The following is a 16,217-nucleotide window of genomic DNA, read 5'->3' as shown; positions in this document are numbered from 1 at the left end:
ACATTATAACCGTAAATTATCAGCTTGGAAACTGTTGTGTTAAGTAGGTAGTAAGTTCAGCATTTCAGACTATAATAAAAATGATATCAGTTGAAAATGTGACATATTGTTTAACTTATGGAAAAAAATCAGGACTTCCTGAGTATTTTAATAATTTTAGCGATGCAGAATATTATAAATATGTGTTGATGTCCGGCTTTTTCAGGAAGTAATACACAAGTCTGAGTATACACAAGAAAACAATAACAAATAACTCTAGTATTTATTTGTTAAAATATCAGAGAATTTAACCTGTTTTCCTATAGAATATTTTTGTGTGTTGGGTAAAAATTCAGATCAGTTATTTGCATTTCAAGTCATTACTATCCAGATGCGTTAAAGCAAGCTATTTACCTTTTAATCAGCTTTCCTATAAACTTTAAATACATTATCCTCTAAATACTGTGGTAGAGTGAGGTATACCAGTTCATACAGATAGTTATTGAATAGTAGGGAAATTGACAAGTTTAATGACAGGAAAATTACCATTGTACGCTAGCAAAAATTAGCTTCCATGCAATGTAGTAGCAGAGCAGAATACTGGTTAGGAATGTGGACACTGGAGCCAGAGGTCCTAGCTCTAGACTTTAGACAGGTTACTTTTTTTATCCTTCAGTGCATTTATCTCTAAAATGGGGATAATAAAATAGTACTGACCTTATGAGATAGTTGTGAGTAAAAAGTGCTTAGACCAGTATATAGTAAGTACTCAATGTATGTCAGTTATTGCTATAATTACTGAGAGAAGAGTTAGTGAGGGAGTCTTTCCTTATACTTGCTCTATATTGAATACAAATTGGATGGGGTTGTGGCTGTGGGCCACCTAGAATGTAGGATTAGGAAGTGGAAAAAGAAGGCCAAGGTTTGCTGATACAGGGCATTCACAGAAACAAACCCAACATTTGATTCTAAGATCATAGACATTTTATGTTTATACTTTTAAGTTGCATAATATGTGTTGAAAGATAAAAATAATAAGCCTGGTCTCTTAATATTTATCATTTAATCAGAATAAGAGGGAAGCAAATATTTGTGTAACCTTTAATAAAGTGTTTTTTCTCACATTGGATTTTAAATTTGGACTTTTGCAGAATGCTGATTTTTCCTTATCTGTTATGTAGGGCCGTGGGTCGGGATTTCCAGGGAAGCGGAGACCCCGTGGTGCAGGATTGTCAGGACGAGGTGGCAGAGGCAGGTCAAAATTGAAAAGTGGAATTGGGGCAGTTGTGTTACCTGGGGTAAGGCTCATTTCTCGTATCCTTTATCTTTGCTATAATCCTTAATTTGTTGACCGATGATGGTAATCTCATTTGTAAAATTACTAGATTGTAAGAGTCACATAAATAAGCCAAAGTTTTTATTTTACTCTCTCTCTATTTCACCTTTTTTTTTTTTTAAAACACCTCTGATCAGGTTTTCTTTTAAACTTTTCTTAATATTTTATATTCCATTCTCTTTCTCTTTTCTTACCTTCCTCTTTCACTCTGATCTTTCTATAGCAACCATTCCCAAAAATATATATGTAATATATTTGCTCCTTTATTTTTAGTAAAAGCAAACTCCTGTTATATTATTGACCTTATTTGAAAAAATTAAGTTGAGGGGCGCCTGGGTGGCTCAGTCGTTAGTCTGCCTTTGGCTCAGCTCATGATCCCAGTGTTCTGGGATCGAGTCCCACATCGGGCTCCCTGCTCAGCGGGAAGCCTGCTTCTCCCTCTCCTACTCCCCCTGCTTGTGCTCTCTCTCTTGCTGTGTCTGTCTCTGTCAAATAAATAAAATCTTTAAAAAAGAAAAACAGAAAAAATTAAGTTGATGTTTTAAGTTTTTTTTATTATAATACAGTTTACAGAAGAAATTAGAAATGTTGCAGATTACTACATACCCTAAAAATATTGAAGATTTATAACTATCTTTGATATGTTTCAATTCAAGATTGATAAATATTTGCTCATTGGCATGTATACGAGGCTTTATTAAGTGTGTATTGAAAAAAATCTGTATTTGGCAAACAGTGGCAAATATTTCATGTGGTAACTTTACTATTTTACCATAATCCTGTTTTTCAAATTCTAATCATCATTTTAAGTTCAGGAAACAAGTGGATCATTCAGTTTGTGCCACAGTTTGTGTATCTGTTCACCTTTTAAAGGATATTGTGGTTCCTTCCATTTTTTGGCTATTAAAAACAAAACTGCCAAAAACCCCTGCTATGAACTTTTATGTTTAAGTTTGTATGTGGACATAGGCTTTGTTTTCCCGTGAGTAAACGTCTAGGAGTGGCCTGGCTGGATACATGGTAGGTATACGCTCAGCTTAAGAAGGGGCTGCTTTCTAAGTTGGGTGTGACGTTTTATGTTTGCAAGAGTGCATGAGACTCCTGTTTCCTCCATATACTCACCTGTACTTGCTAGTTAGTCTTAATCTCAGCCACTTAGCAGGTGTGTTAATATCTCATTTGCATTTCTCTCATGACTAATGATGTTGGTCAGATTTTTAGGTGCTTATTTGTATATTTCTTTGGTAAAGTCACTCTTCAAATCTTTAGTACATTTTAAAAATTTGAGTAGTTTTTTAAAAATTTATTGAGTTTTGTGTTTTCTTTATGTATTCTGAACATGGTAAAGAACTTGTTGGGAACAGCAGATGTTTTAATTTTGATAAAGTCCCATTCATTAATTTTTTTCTTTTATGATTGTGCTTTTGGTGTCTGAGAAATAATTGCATAACCCAAGTTTACAAACATACTCTGTGATTTCTTCTAGAAGTTTTATGGTTTTAGGTGTTGCATTTAGCTGCCTGATCCAATTTGAGCTAATGTTTATGTACAATATGAATATAGATCAAAGATCATATTTGAATATCCAGTTGTTTGAACACTATTTCTCTGAATTGCCTTTGTATCATTCTTAAAATTTAGTTATCTGTGTATTTGTGGATCTGATTTTAGAATCTCTGTGCTATACTATTGATCTATTCTCCATCTTTAGGCCAATACTATACTATATTGCATACTTCTATACTTATAACTAGTATTGAAATCAATTAGTTGTCCATTTTTTTACTTTTTCAGAGTTGTTTTGGCTATTCTAAATCCTTCATGTTTCTACATGAATTTTACCATTGGCTTGTCAATTTCTGCAAGTAAGCCTGCTAAGATCTTGATTGGGTTTGCATTCAAACTACAGATCAATTTGGGGGAAGTTGGTGTTTTAACTGTGAAGAGTCTTTCAACCCATGAACATTGTGTATCTCTCTGTTTCTTTAGGTTTCTTTAAATTTGTCTCAGTGATGTTTCTCAGTTTACAACATAAATGTCTTTTGCATTGTTTCTCAGATTTATCTCCAAGTTTTCCATATATTTAATGGTATTGTAAATGGCAGCGTTGTCTCAATTTCAAATTGTAGTTGTCTTTTGCTAGTATTAGAAATACTCATTTTTTGTGTATTGATTTTTATATCCTACTGCCTTACTGAACTCCCATATTACTTCTACTTGTTTATTTGTAGAACCCTTTTAGCATTCTACACTTATGACACTTAAGATCATGTTGTTTGCAAATAAAGTTTTATGTCTGTTTAATCTGGAGGGTTTTCATTTCTATTCTTTGTTGCGTTTGTTATAATCTTCAATACAGTGTTGGATAGAGGTAATAAGATAACCTTTTCGATCTTGAGGAGAGAAAACATTTAGTCTTTCGTCATTGAGTATGGTGTTAGCTCTAGTTTTTATTTTTTATTTTTTAAAAAAAGATTTATTTATTTTAGAGAGTGAGAGAGAAAGATCATGTGTATGAGTGTGGGGGAAGAGGCAGAGGGAGGTGGAGAGAGAGAATCTCAAGCAGACGCCCTGCTGAGCGCGGAGCCCAGCATGGGTGATCTCATGACTATGAGATCATGACCTGAGCCAAAATCAAGAGTCAGAGGCTTAGCCGATTAAGCCAACCAGGCGCCCCTTCTTTTATTTTTTCAGTAGACATCTTAAATCAGTATGAGGAAGCTCCTTTCTGTTCATAAGTTGTTGAGATGTTTTTCTTTTAATCAGGTGTGGATGTTGGGTTTTGTCAAATGCTTTTTCTGCATTTATGGCTTATTGATACGGTGAAGTATATTGATTGGCTTTTTTTAATGCTAAAGCAGCCCATGTTCTTGTGATAAACTGCACTTGGTCATGACGTTTTTTCTTTTTCATATGTTGTTGGGTTCAAATGGCTAAAAATTTTAGACTTCTTACGTCTATGTTTATGAGGGTATTGGTTAGTCTGCAGTCTTATTTTCTTACAGTTTCTTTGTTTTTGGTATTGGCACAATGCTGGCTTCCTTAATTTCCATCACCCGTTTCACCCATCCCCCCCACACCCCTTCCTCTGGTAACCATCAGTTTGTTTTCTGTTCTCTTACTTTGTCTCTCTTTTTTTTCCCCTTGCTCATTTGTTTTATTTCTTAAATTCCACATATGAGTGAAACCATTTGGGATTTGTCTTTGTCTGACTTACTTCACTTAGCATTATACTCTTTAGCTTCATCCATGTCTTTGCAAATGGCAAGATTTCATCTTCTTTATGCCTGAATACTATTCCATTGTGTATGTATATACCACATCTTCTTTATCCATTCATTAGTCAGTGGATACTTGGGCTGCTGCTCCTATATCTTGGCTATTGTAAATAGCGCTGCTGTAAACAATAGGGGTGCATGTATCCCTTTGAATTAGTATTCTTGTATTCTTTGGGTAAATATACAGTAGTGTGATTGCTGGATTCTAGGGTAGTTCTATTTTTAACTTTATGAGGAACCTCCATACTGCTTTCCACAGTGGCTGCACCAGTTTGCATTCCTACCAAGAGGGTTCCTTTTTCTATATCCTCACCAACACCTGTTGGTTGTTGTTTTTGTTTTTGTTTTTTTAAAGATTTTATTTATTTATTCGACAGAGATAGAGACAGCCAGTGAGAGAGGGAACACAAGCAGGGGGAATGGAAGAGGAAGAAGCAGGCTCATAGCAGAGGAGCCTGATGTGGGGCTTGATCCCACAACGCCGGGATCACGCCCTGAGCCGAAGGCAGACGCTTAATCGCTGCGCCACCCAGGCGCCCCGGTTGTTGTGTTTTTGATGTTAATCATTCTGACAGATGTGAGGTGATCTCTCATTGTAGATTTGATTTGCATTTCCCTGATGATAAGTGATGATGAGCATCTTTTCATGTTATCTGTCGGCCATCTGGATGTCTTTGGAGAAATGTCTGTTCATGTCCTCTGCCCATTTAATTTGATTATTTGTTTTTTTGGTGTTGAGTTCTATCAGTTCTTTATTTATTTAGGATATTAGTCCTTTATTGGATATGTTATTTGCAAATATCTGCCCCCATATCTGCCCCCATTCTGTAGGTTGCCTTTTAATTTTGTTGATTGTTTCCTTTGCTATGCAGAAGCTGTTTATTTTGATGTAGTCCCAATAGTTTATATTTGCTTTTATTTCCTTTGTCTCAGGGGACCTATCTAGAAAAATGTTGTTATGGCCAATGTCAGAGAAATTACTACCTATGTTCTTTTCTAGGATCTTTATGGTTTCAGGTCTCACATTTAGATCCATTTTGAATTTATTTTTATGTATGGTATAAGAAATTGGTCCTGTCATTCTTTTGCATGTTGCTGTCCAGTTTTCCCAATAAGATATGTTGAAGAGACTGTCTTTTTCCCTCTTCATGTGAAGATTTTAACTATATATTCAATTTCCATGGTAGGTATAGGGCTATTTAGGTTATCTGTTTATTCTTATATGAATTTGTCTTTCAAGGAATTTATCCTTTTCATATAAGTTGACAAATCTGTTGGCCTATTATCCTTTTAATATCTGTAGAACATGTAATGTTACCTTCCTCATTCCCAGTATTGGTGATTTCTGTCTTCTTTTTTCCTAATTGGTCTTGCTGCTGGTTTATCAATTTTATTGATCTTGAGCCAGCCTTTGTTTTCATGATTTTTCCCCATTTTTTTTCTGTTTTCCAGTTCATTGATATCTACTCTGATCTTTACTATTTTCTTTCTCTCACTTTGAGTTTAATTTGCTCTTCTTTTTTTGTTTACTTACTATGTCCCTGCTTGGAAATTCCCCACTTGTGAGGTTTTGGTTAGAGCTTTCTTTTCTCTTAGGCTTGTATTTGTGGTCCAGCCAAATGAAACTTCTGTCACCTTTAGGATAAATCAGAGCAATAGGTATGTAGGCAATATTAGGACACTCTCTCAAAGATTGCCTTCTTTACCCTCGAGGTAGGTTTTATATATCTAGTAGTTTAAAGGTCATGAAATAAAATATAAACAGTGGGTCATTAAGCCACGTGATATTGTTTTCCTTCTTACATGTACAATAGCTGTTTAAAAATCTTGATTTTTCAGCACTTATAATTTAAATATACTCTTTGAATCTAGGGGATGTTGCTGCTTTCTGTACAGACTTTGTTTCTGGTTTGTACTAGGAATACTGTAGTCCATCCTTGTTTTTTATTTCAAATAAAGTGTTCTGATTAAATTTGTCATTGAAAATAATAAAATTTTATCATATCTTTGAGCCTATTCACTAGGTATCATCCGATTATAAAACGTGTTTTGTTTTCTGTGTTGGGGATGTAGAAATGGATACTTTTTATTTATTGGATTAAATGGATACTATTTATTTATTTATTATATTTCAGTATACTTCTGTGAGCTATATTTTAGCTATTGCCACAGTTTCATATTTTAATGTTTTCAGTGTATCTTTACTCCTTTGGGTGAATTACTGGTAACTTCACTTTTAGTAGACACTTAATTATTACTAATGGAATGATATTTTACTTTATGAATCATCTTGTTTGACTTGCTAAAACACTTTTTTTTTTTTTTTAAGAGAGTGAGGGAGAGAGAAAATCTTAAGCAGGCCCCGTGCCCAGTGTAGAACCCAGTGTGGGGCCCAGTGTGGGGTTCGATCTCACAACTCTGAGATTATGACCTGAGCTGATATTAAGAGTTGGATCCTTAACCTGCTGAGCCACTCATGCACCCCAAGATGAATAATTTTTGAATATATTTCCTTTAAAAAAAAAAACAACATACTATTAGATCAGAGTTGTTATTTGTACCGCTGCTGCCTCTTGAGTCTTGATTTTCCTCTGTTTACCAGTTTGGTGCCTTTACATATGAAGTTGCCAACCTTCAACCATTTTTGACCTGGAAGAACAGCAGTTTCTTATGATTCAACCTATTATATGTGCCAGTAGACTACATAAAATTGCTTTGTGTGTTTTTGTACCGTAGTGTTCTACCTCACATATGATTCTGCAGCTTGTTTTTCTACTCAGCTAAGTGGCTTGGTGATTTTTTTTTTTTTTTTTTGTGGATGGAAATCAAAACAAATTTCTACCACTGTTTTTTAAATGCTGCATAATTTTCCAGTTTGGCTTTGCCGTGGTTGTAGTAATTCCCTGGTGGTGACTGTTTGGGAGACTTACGGTTTTCCCTTGTAGTCTTGAGAGTTATGACTGTAAATTGCTTTTATGGTCGATTCTATAATAAAACAGTAGTACTGTCCATTAAAACTTCTTTTAAAGTTATTTGCAATGAAAAATATTATTCCTATAATATATTCCTTCTTTTTATTCTTTCAGTCATTCCTCAAGAATAACAATACAATTACTTTTTATTTTGAACTTATTATGTTTCATGTCTGTCTTTCCAGGCTAGATTGTAAGGGAAGAGGACCATATTTTAAAATTTTGGTATTGGTCTCCCTGTTCTCTTTTTTTCGCAACTAATTTAGAGGTTTTTTTCCATGATAAGCATTCTGGAAATAATTATTAACAAGCCAGTGGGTACTTAGTTGATTTGATGAAATTTGTCCATGACCAGAAATGAGTATCTATGGTTGGTAATCTTTTGGCTAAGACTGAAATTTTGATAAATTATTCAAAATAATAATATTTTAAAGCAGTGCTATCCAACAGAAATGCATGTATATCACATATGCAATTTAAAACTTTATAGTAGCTACATTAAAAAAAGGAAGAGGAATAGGTGAAATTTAACTTTAATGTATTCCTTTTGACCCACATATCCAAAATATTACTATTTCAACATTTAATATATAAAATATGCAAAATTATTTATGAGCTAAGTTTACATTCTTTTTTGTTTGATGTTTAAGTCTTTGAAACCTGGTAGGTATTTTATACTTACAGAACATCTCAGTTTTGACTAGCCAGATGGCAGGTTTTAGAGTCACTAGAACAGAGTGATACATATATGTATGTAGCTATATGTACTATGGATATATAGATGTATACACACACACAAATATAATACAGTTTCTTTTGTTTGTTTCTTCATTAAAATTTCTGGCTAACTAAGTCTTACTAAAGGTTGTTTGTTTGTTTGTTTGTTTTTATTATGTTTGTCACCATACAGTAGTTTATATTTTCTCACTGCTCCTGATCCATGGGACTTGTAATTTCAAAGAGACAATTAGGTAATTAAAGTGTCAGGACTTACACCTTTATTGTATTATCTTGGCAATAATAATCTAATTTGAAATTGTTACTCTGGGCCGTGGCAAAAATTGTGTTCTGAATATGAATCTTCTCATGCGTTTCATTTAAGTGAAAAGTATGACTGTGCTCTCTGTGTATTTTCCTCTTCATAGGTATCTGCTGCTGATGCTTCGTCGAGTAAGGATGAAGAGGAGAACTCCATGCACAACACAGTGGTGCTGTTTTCTAGCAGTGACAAGTTCACCCTGCACCAGGTTTGAGTTCGGTTCTGGTCTTCCGCCTCTTGAGTTCCTCTTTCCCCCTTTCTGCTTTATCCTGGATTCACCGAAGTCATTTACTACTTAGCTTTATAGCTGTATTAGCTAAGAAGGCAATTTAAAGAATAAAAGTGGTACATTCTTACCTCAGTCTCCAGCCAAAATGATTATGTTCTTGTGTTTTTAATTTCAGGATATGTGTGTAGTTTGTGGCAGTTTTGGCCAAGGAGCAGAGGGAAGATTACTTGCCTGTTCTCAGTGTGGTCAGTGTTACCATCCATACTGTGTCAGTATTAAGGTAAATATACTTGAATTTAAATCAGTTAAAAATATATTGAAATTTGATATGAGGATTATCATGCTATTTCCATTTCTTAAAATTAGTTATTGTTTGTTGGGATCATTAGACATATGTGACAGGATCTAAGTGTTTAAATATTGCCTTTCAGGTGTTGCCTGAAAAAATTAACTCCTCTATAAGTCTGTGGTCTTAAACTGTAGTGATTATCCTGCTGTCTTGAAAAAGTAAAAATAAAAATGCATGTCTTTAAAAGATACTTTATACTTTTATTGGCTAAGGCATGAAGTTTAGTTGATCCATTCTGTCTACTGATAATAAAAAGTTGACACCAACCACAGAACTTAATAAAAATCCATTCATTCACCTGGTCTCTCCCCATGTTGATTCTTCTCAGCCCTCACCTGTATATGAAAAGACATTTTCTGTTAGGCTTCTTGGATCAGTGGGTTGGTATTTTTAAATCTGTTTTGGAGCAATTTTGGCCATTTCTTCATATTTCTTTTTCTGTTCCCCACACCCCCCTTCTGAAATCTTAGTTGTATGTGTGCAGGATTGTATGATACTGTCCCCAGATTGCTCTCACTTTGTTGATTTTTTTCCAGTTGCTTTTCTCTCCGCACTTTAGTTTGTATAGTTTCTGTTGCATTCCCCAAACTCACTTAAACACACACACACACACACAAAGACATTTATTTATTTGTTTGTTTGTTTGTTTATATGAGCGAGTGAGTGAGAGAAAGAGAGTGAGCACGCTCGACCATGAGGAGGAAGGGCAGAGGGAGAGAGAATCTCAAACTGGCTGCGCACTGAGTGCGGAGCCCGACGCGGGGCTCGGTATCAGGACCCTGAGATCATGACCTGAGCTGAAACCAAGAGTCAGGTGCTCAAATGACTGTGCCACCCAGTGCCCCTCCTCAAACTCACTTTTATTATGCAGTATCTAATCTGTTTTTAAACCCATCCGGTGGATTTTTCGCTGAGATGATTATATTTTTTAATCAGTTTTATTTTATAGTTTATCTTGTAGTTTAAGTTTTTTCTTCATTGAGTTTTTTTTCTTTCAAGTCCTTGTATGTATTTGTAATTGTTAATTCTACCATGTCTGACATTTCTCATTATTATATTAGTTTATTATTACTAGTATTAGTTTACTTTCTTCCTTAAAACGATGTGTGTGTATTTTTTTAAGTAATTTTTGATTGAATGTGCAGTGTGCATTTTGATATTATATTGTTAGGAGTTTGAATTTTGTTCCTTTAAAAAGTATGGAGCTTTTGTGGAAGGAAGTTATTGTAGACATTCCAACCATTTGGAGCTTCTGTAGGCTTTTTGGGGTAGGCTAGAGAACCTTCACTTGGAGGTGGCTGTACTCATACTTTTTGGTCTTAGAACTGTTAACAGTCTAAAATTATTAAGGACCCCATAGAGTTTGTGTTTATGATAATAATTATTGAATATTTACCATTTTAGAAATTAACTGGGAATATTTTAAAACATAAATATACAAGCATGTTTGTTATATCATGTAATGATGTTTGGATTTAATATTTTATATATCATGTAGCTTCTGCAAAACATCAATGTGAGTGGATTAAAGTGAAAAAGACAAATAACATCTTAGCATCATTATGAAAATAGCTTTGACCTCAGGGACCCACTAGGGTTTCCTACACCACACTGTTGTACGGCTTTTCTAGCACGAGTTTAATCTGAGACATGAGGCGTGGCCTTTACAACGTCTCTACTGAATTCTCCTCATATCCTTCCCCCCAACAGCTCCCTGTGACCCCCCTCACCAGTGTCTTTTTACTTTGGTTGAGATTCAAATATCTTCAGCATTGTGTGAGCTGTTACAATTGTTCAACTTAGAAATTCCCAGTAGCTGTTCTTCGTCCTGGTTCTTTGTCCTTGTTTGGCTTCCTATATATGCAGCGTGGTGTTTAGCCAAGGACTTGAGGGACATTCTGTGTAGATTTCTAGAGCTCTTTCTCTTATTGCTCCTTCCTTTCCAGGACTCTACCCTGCCAGTTGGAACTGTCTTAGCCTCCCAGAACTCCATCATGTGTCCTGAACTCAGTGAGACCATTGTAGTTTGCTGGAGTTCTCCCTCTCTGGGCAGCATTCTGGAAAACTGTCGACACCAGAATATTGTAGGACTCACCTCACTTGTATTCTCTTCTCAGAAGCCACAGTCCTATACTGCTTTTTGTTCAATATCTGAAACAAGTGTTTCATGGATTTTGCCCTGTTTGCTAGTGTTTTATGGTGGGAGAAAGGTCTCATCCCAGGTACTCCATCATAGTTGAAGCAAATGTTCTCACAAACTATTGAACACATCTGTCAGAACTTTAGACCTGGTGTCATGAATGAAACCCTGCATAATTCCTTTCTTGAAAGAGCTTTTGAAAATAAAGACTAAACCAGTTCAGTAGGAGAAAAAAAAAAGTTGATGTTGGTGGTCTGCAAACTCTGGTGGGAGCTGGGAGGGCCTTTCCTTGGGTGGGGGTGCTGGGAGGCTGTCCAGACGTGGTAGTGCTCCAGGGAGCTCAGAGAACATGACATAAGCATGGTAGCCCAGGGTTGGGAGGGAGGAGGCCTGGACTGACTGACTTGAGCAGTTTGAATGGTGGTGGGCATAGAAATCAGACTGAGGTGTGTTGATGAGTAAATATCACTGAGTAACTTGAGAATTTGGCTGTAAAGGGCCATAGGGTAGGTGACTGTGAAATAGGAAAACTTAGTAGGAATGAAGATACACGATAGCTTGGATCTGTGTCCCCCTTTATCTTCATCGTACTGTTCTTCTGAGCCAGAGATCGGTCAGTTGCATCACAGACTCCAAATCTGGTGTACTATCTGTTTTTATAAATGAAATTTTATTGAAACACAGCCGTATTCTTTTGTCAGCATATGTCTGTTGTGGGCTTCACACTGTAGCGGCACAGTTGTGTAGTTCACAGACCATATGCCCCACAAAGTTCAGAGTATTTACTGTCTGACCCTTTATAAAAAAAAAGTTTGCTGGTTACTGCTCTAAGCCATCCTGCTCCTCCTATCCCAAGCTCTTTCCTCCATTTGGATAAATACTATTATGACTTTTGATAATCTCTGACTAATTTAAAAGAATCAGTAAGCTAATCAAAGTACTACATACACATACTTACACATCAAATGGCTTTAAAAGCCTTACCATGATTGGCTGGCTTCTGTCCTACTCTGCCTCCACGTTTCAGCCCTGTCCCCCAGGCAGCCACTTGTGATCCTTGCAGGTCCATCTCGTAGTTACCTTGAAAGCTCTAAGTAATACGCTGCTGCTTCTGCTGTATCTGTGTTAGATTTTGTTGACTTCCTGCTATGAATAAATAAATGCCTATTTACGTCTTGAAATATACCCCCTCCATTCCCCGGCATCCTTCCAATATAGTTGTTTTACTACATTTAGTTAATAAACAGTGTTGGTTATGACTCATTACGTGTTCACTGGAGATCTGAATAGTTTACTATGGCTTTGTCTTGGAATTTTTCATAGCAAAAAGAAAATAATGATTCATGATTCTTTATTAGTTTTTGTTGTTTGTTTTTACCTACTATAGAAGCATGATCATATCAAATTATTTTGGCAAGTAACTTTTTCTGAAAAAGTCCTACCCTCTCCCGACACTCCCATATTCTCTCCCATCATACGTGCTGGTGCTTCTAGGTCTGTTGCTCAGGGCTCATTCTTCAGCTTCCCTGGGCTGAGGTCTTTTGTTGGGTTCGTTTCCTGCATACATGTCTTCCTTGGTTTTTGGTATAACCCTCATGTCTCTGACTTCATTCTAAAAGGTATTTGGGAGCTGAAGTTTGAGTCATTGTATCCCTAAAAGGTATTCTACTTTGTATCTTGGAAAGTATATTCCTGTAGAATTGGAAACTATTACTGTATTTTACTATCCAGAGTTGGAAAGTTTGATGCCATTTTGATAGTTCTTTACTTAGCTCTTTTCCTTTTCCTCTCAGAAAGCTTTTAGACTCTTATTCCTCATTATCTGAATTTTTATTCTGTGTTTTAATTGCTTGCTATTCATTGTAACACAACTAGTTTGTGGTCCTATGTTATAGATTCTAGTTTTTTGAGACCTTTCGTTTGGTTCCAGATTCATAATTGTACGTGGTGTGGCTGCTTTGAGAAGTGTATCAGAAGTGTAGAATTTCTCAGACTTTCCTGCTAACTTAGACCCGGTGGCAGAGAATAAACAGAGGAGTGATGAAATTCAGAAGTCCCAGTTTCATGGCCTCAAATCCTCCAAGATCATGAAATGTCCTTGGGATGTATTTTCTTGGGAATTCATGTTTTACTCTAATTTTTTTAGATTTTTAAATATTGATTTTAATACACAAATCCTTTTGCAATGTACACAAGTTTCAGAAGTATGAATTCATGAAACATCACAGATGGAAACTAAGCCAATACATTTTCAAAACCTATGTTAACAAGAAAGGGGCAATATACTTGATTTCTTCAAAATCTAGCCACCACATCTGTAAGTAGACATAAAGTCCAGAGGATGAGGTAGTTAATGTGGTTTGACAAATGGCATGAAAGTGTGTACTGCTTTCTGTTACTCTGTCCAGTTGGGAGGGGCTTGTGAAAGTACATGTCCCCAGACCAGGGTCAGGCCACTGTTGGTGCTCAGTACCTGTTACTTGCTTGCCTCTTCTCTGCTTCCTGGTACATAAGCACCACAGACTCATCTATATGGCATATGTGATCATGCAGAATGAGGAGTAGGTCAATGTGTAAATCACTTGGATCGGTGGTTTCTTTTACAGATCACTAAAGTCGTTCTTAGCAAAGGTTGGAGGTGCCTGGAGTGCACCGTGTGTGAGGCCTGTGGGAAGGCGAGTGACCCCGGAAGACTCCTGCTCTGTGATGACTGTGATATAAGCTACCACACCTACTGCCTCGCCCCTCCTCTGCAGACCGTGCCCAAGGGGGGCTGGAAGTGCAAATGGTACTTCAGGACTTACCTCTCCCTCCTTAGCCCCGCAAGTGCAGCAGTGTTTCCACACTAGTTCTTAAAAATTAGCCACACCCACTTCATTGCATAATAACATGTTGATTATGATAGATGCCGTGCCACTACTCAGAAAAATGTTCAGATATGCAGTAAATAATTTCCCCCTATTCTGTTCTTGTGTAGCTTCTTGAATTCTGGTCACTAAATACATAAATAAAATGGAGACTTGTTGGGGGGGTATTGAATTTCAGGTGTGTTTGGTGCAGACACTGTGGAGCAACATCTGCAGGTCTGAGATGCGAATGGCAGAACAATTACACACAGTGTGCTCCCTGTGCAAGCTTGTCTTCCTGCCCTGTCTGCTATCGGAACTATAGAGAAGAAGACCTTATTCTGCAGTGTAGACAATGTGATAGGTATTGTGCTACTTTTAAAATTTTTTTTATCTCTTTTAAGCTTTTCTCTTTTAAATATAGGAAAAGGAAATTGGAAACTAACTTTCTTCCATCTTAAATTTAAGAAACAGGACTTTTTGCTTTCCAGATTTTCTGTCAGCTAGAAACTTACACAAGTTTCCTGTTTCATATCCACAATTCCAGACAAAGATTTTAAACTTGGGGCTTTAAAGGGTTTGTGAATCCCTTGCAATAAGATGCAGAATTATTGCCTGCATATATGCATTTTTCTTGAGGAGGTTTTTTTTTGTTTTTTTTGTTTTTTTTTAAAGATTTTATTTATTCGATAGAGATAGAGACAGCCAGCGAGAGAGGGAACACAAGCAGGGGGAGCGGGAGAGGAAGAAGCAGGCTCCCAGCGGAGGAGCCCGATGTGGGGCTCGATCCCACAACGCCGGGATCACGCCCTGAGCTGAAGGCAGACGCCCAACCGCTGTGCCACCCAGGCGCCCCTGCGGAGGGTTTTTGAATCTTTTATTAGATTCCACAAATGATCTCACACATTTTATTTTCCATAAACTACTTTTTCTTAAAGCTCTAAATACTAAATGTCTAGATACTGGGTGCGAGCTCCACCCTCTCTCAGGAGTATGTGAGGAACTTCAAAATCAAGACTGTTTTCTTTGGTTTCAGTGGTGTATTGTGCTCCATTAATAGTTAGCACTGTATGTGTGGTATTATTTCATCAGTAGTACAGGATTCTCAGGACTCTGCCTATCTATTCTTTGTTCAAAGGCAAGATAGCTCCTTTTTTTTTCCCAGTTAACATTCAGCCTCAAGTACGTGAGCTCTGTCTGTTCCAAGGTAGAGGCACATCACATGGAGCACATATGCACGAAACCGTTCACAGACTTCGGAATTCCTCCCTACTGGCCCAGACTAGCTTCCTTGCTGTCTCTGATGTTTTCACTGTATGATCTTTTTTTTTTTTTTTAAAGATTTTATTTATTTAGTTGACTGAGACAGCCAGCGAGAAAGGGAACACAAGCAGGGGGAGTGGGAGAGGAAGAAGCAGGCTCCCAGCGGAGGAGCCTGATGTGGGGCTCGATCCCAGAACACGGGATCACGCCCTGAGCCAAAGGCAGACGCTTAACGACTGCGCCACCCAGGCGCCCCTTCACTGTATGATCTTAAAACAGTAATCCCGTCCTCCATATGCTTTTGCTTCCTTCCTAGTACTCGATCTCATTCCCTTTTCTTTGCTTATTCTCAGCTCTGAAAGTTTTTGTGGGTCAGTAGGCGTGGTTAGGGGAAAGGGCAACATGGGCAACGTAGGAGAACGTCTGAGCCTTTGGGGCTTTCAGTGCAGCAACTGTCAACGCCTGCTGTAGTTCTGTTCTAATGTACAAAATATGGTCTTTTTAGATGGATGCATGCAGTTTGTCAGAACTTAAATACTGAAGAGGAAGTGGAAAACATAGCAGACATTGGTTTTGATTGTAGCATGTGCAGACCCTATATGCCTACATCAAATGGTAAGAAAATACTGTGAACAGTGAGTGGGTCTGTGCTCCTCTAACTCACTTGTGCCGTGCTGTCCATACCCAGTGTGCGGGCTTGCCTCTCTTTTCTTTTTGTGAAACAGTCATTTCAACAAGTATTATATGAAAAATAAGTCATTTTAGTTATAAATTAACTCTTTTTAT

At 36.9% G+C, this 16,217-nt stretch overlaps 1 protein-coding gene across 1 annotated transcript in view; it reads left to right on the top strand.

The window, feature by feature from the left end:
• KMT2C (lysine methyltransferase 2C) overlaps positions 1–16,217 on the top strand; it is a 200,504-nt gene that overhangs the window by 112,276 nt on the left and 72,011 nt on the right. Inside the window, exons 17-22 of the mRNA XM_034639824.1 lie at positions 1,161–1,277; positions 8,711–8,812; positions 9,009–9,113; positions 13,929–14,110; positions 14,368–14,532; positions 15,937–16,046. Of these exons, the coding sequence (XP_034495715.1) occupies positions 1,161–1,277; positions 8,711–8,812; positions 9,009–9,113; positions 13,929–14,110; positions 14,368–14,532; positions 15,937–16,046 (781 nt within the window). The remainder of the gene's footprint in view (positions 1–1,160; positions 1,278–8,710; positions 8,813–9,008; positions 9,114–13,928; positions 14,111–14,367; positions 14,533–15,936; positions 16,047–16,217) is intronic.

This window comes from Ailuropoda melanoleuca, chromosome 1 (assembly GCF_002007445.2).
Source record: "Ailuropoda melanoleuca isolate Jingjing chromosome 1, ASM200744v2, whole genome shotgun sequence".
NCBI classification, from domain to species: Eukaryota; Metazoa; Chordata; class Mammalia; order Carnivora; family Ursidae; genus Ailuropoda; species Ailuropoda melanoleuca.
This window is presented reverse-complemented; position numbering and strand designations above follow the sequence as displayed.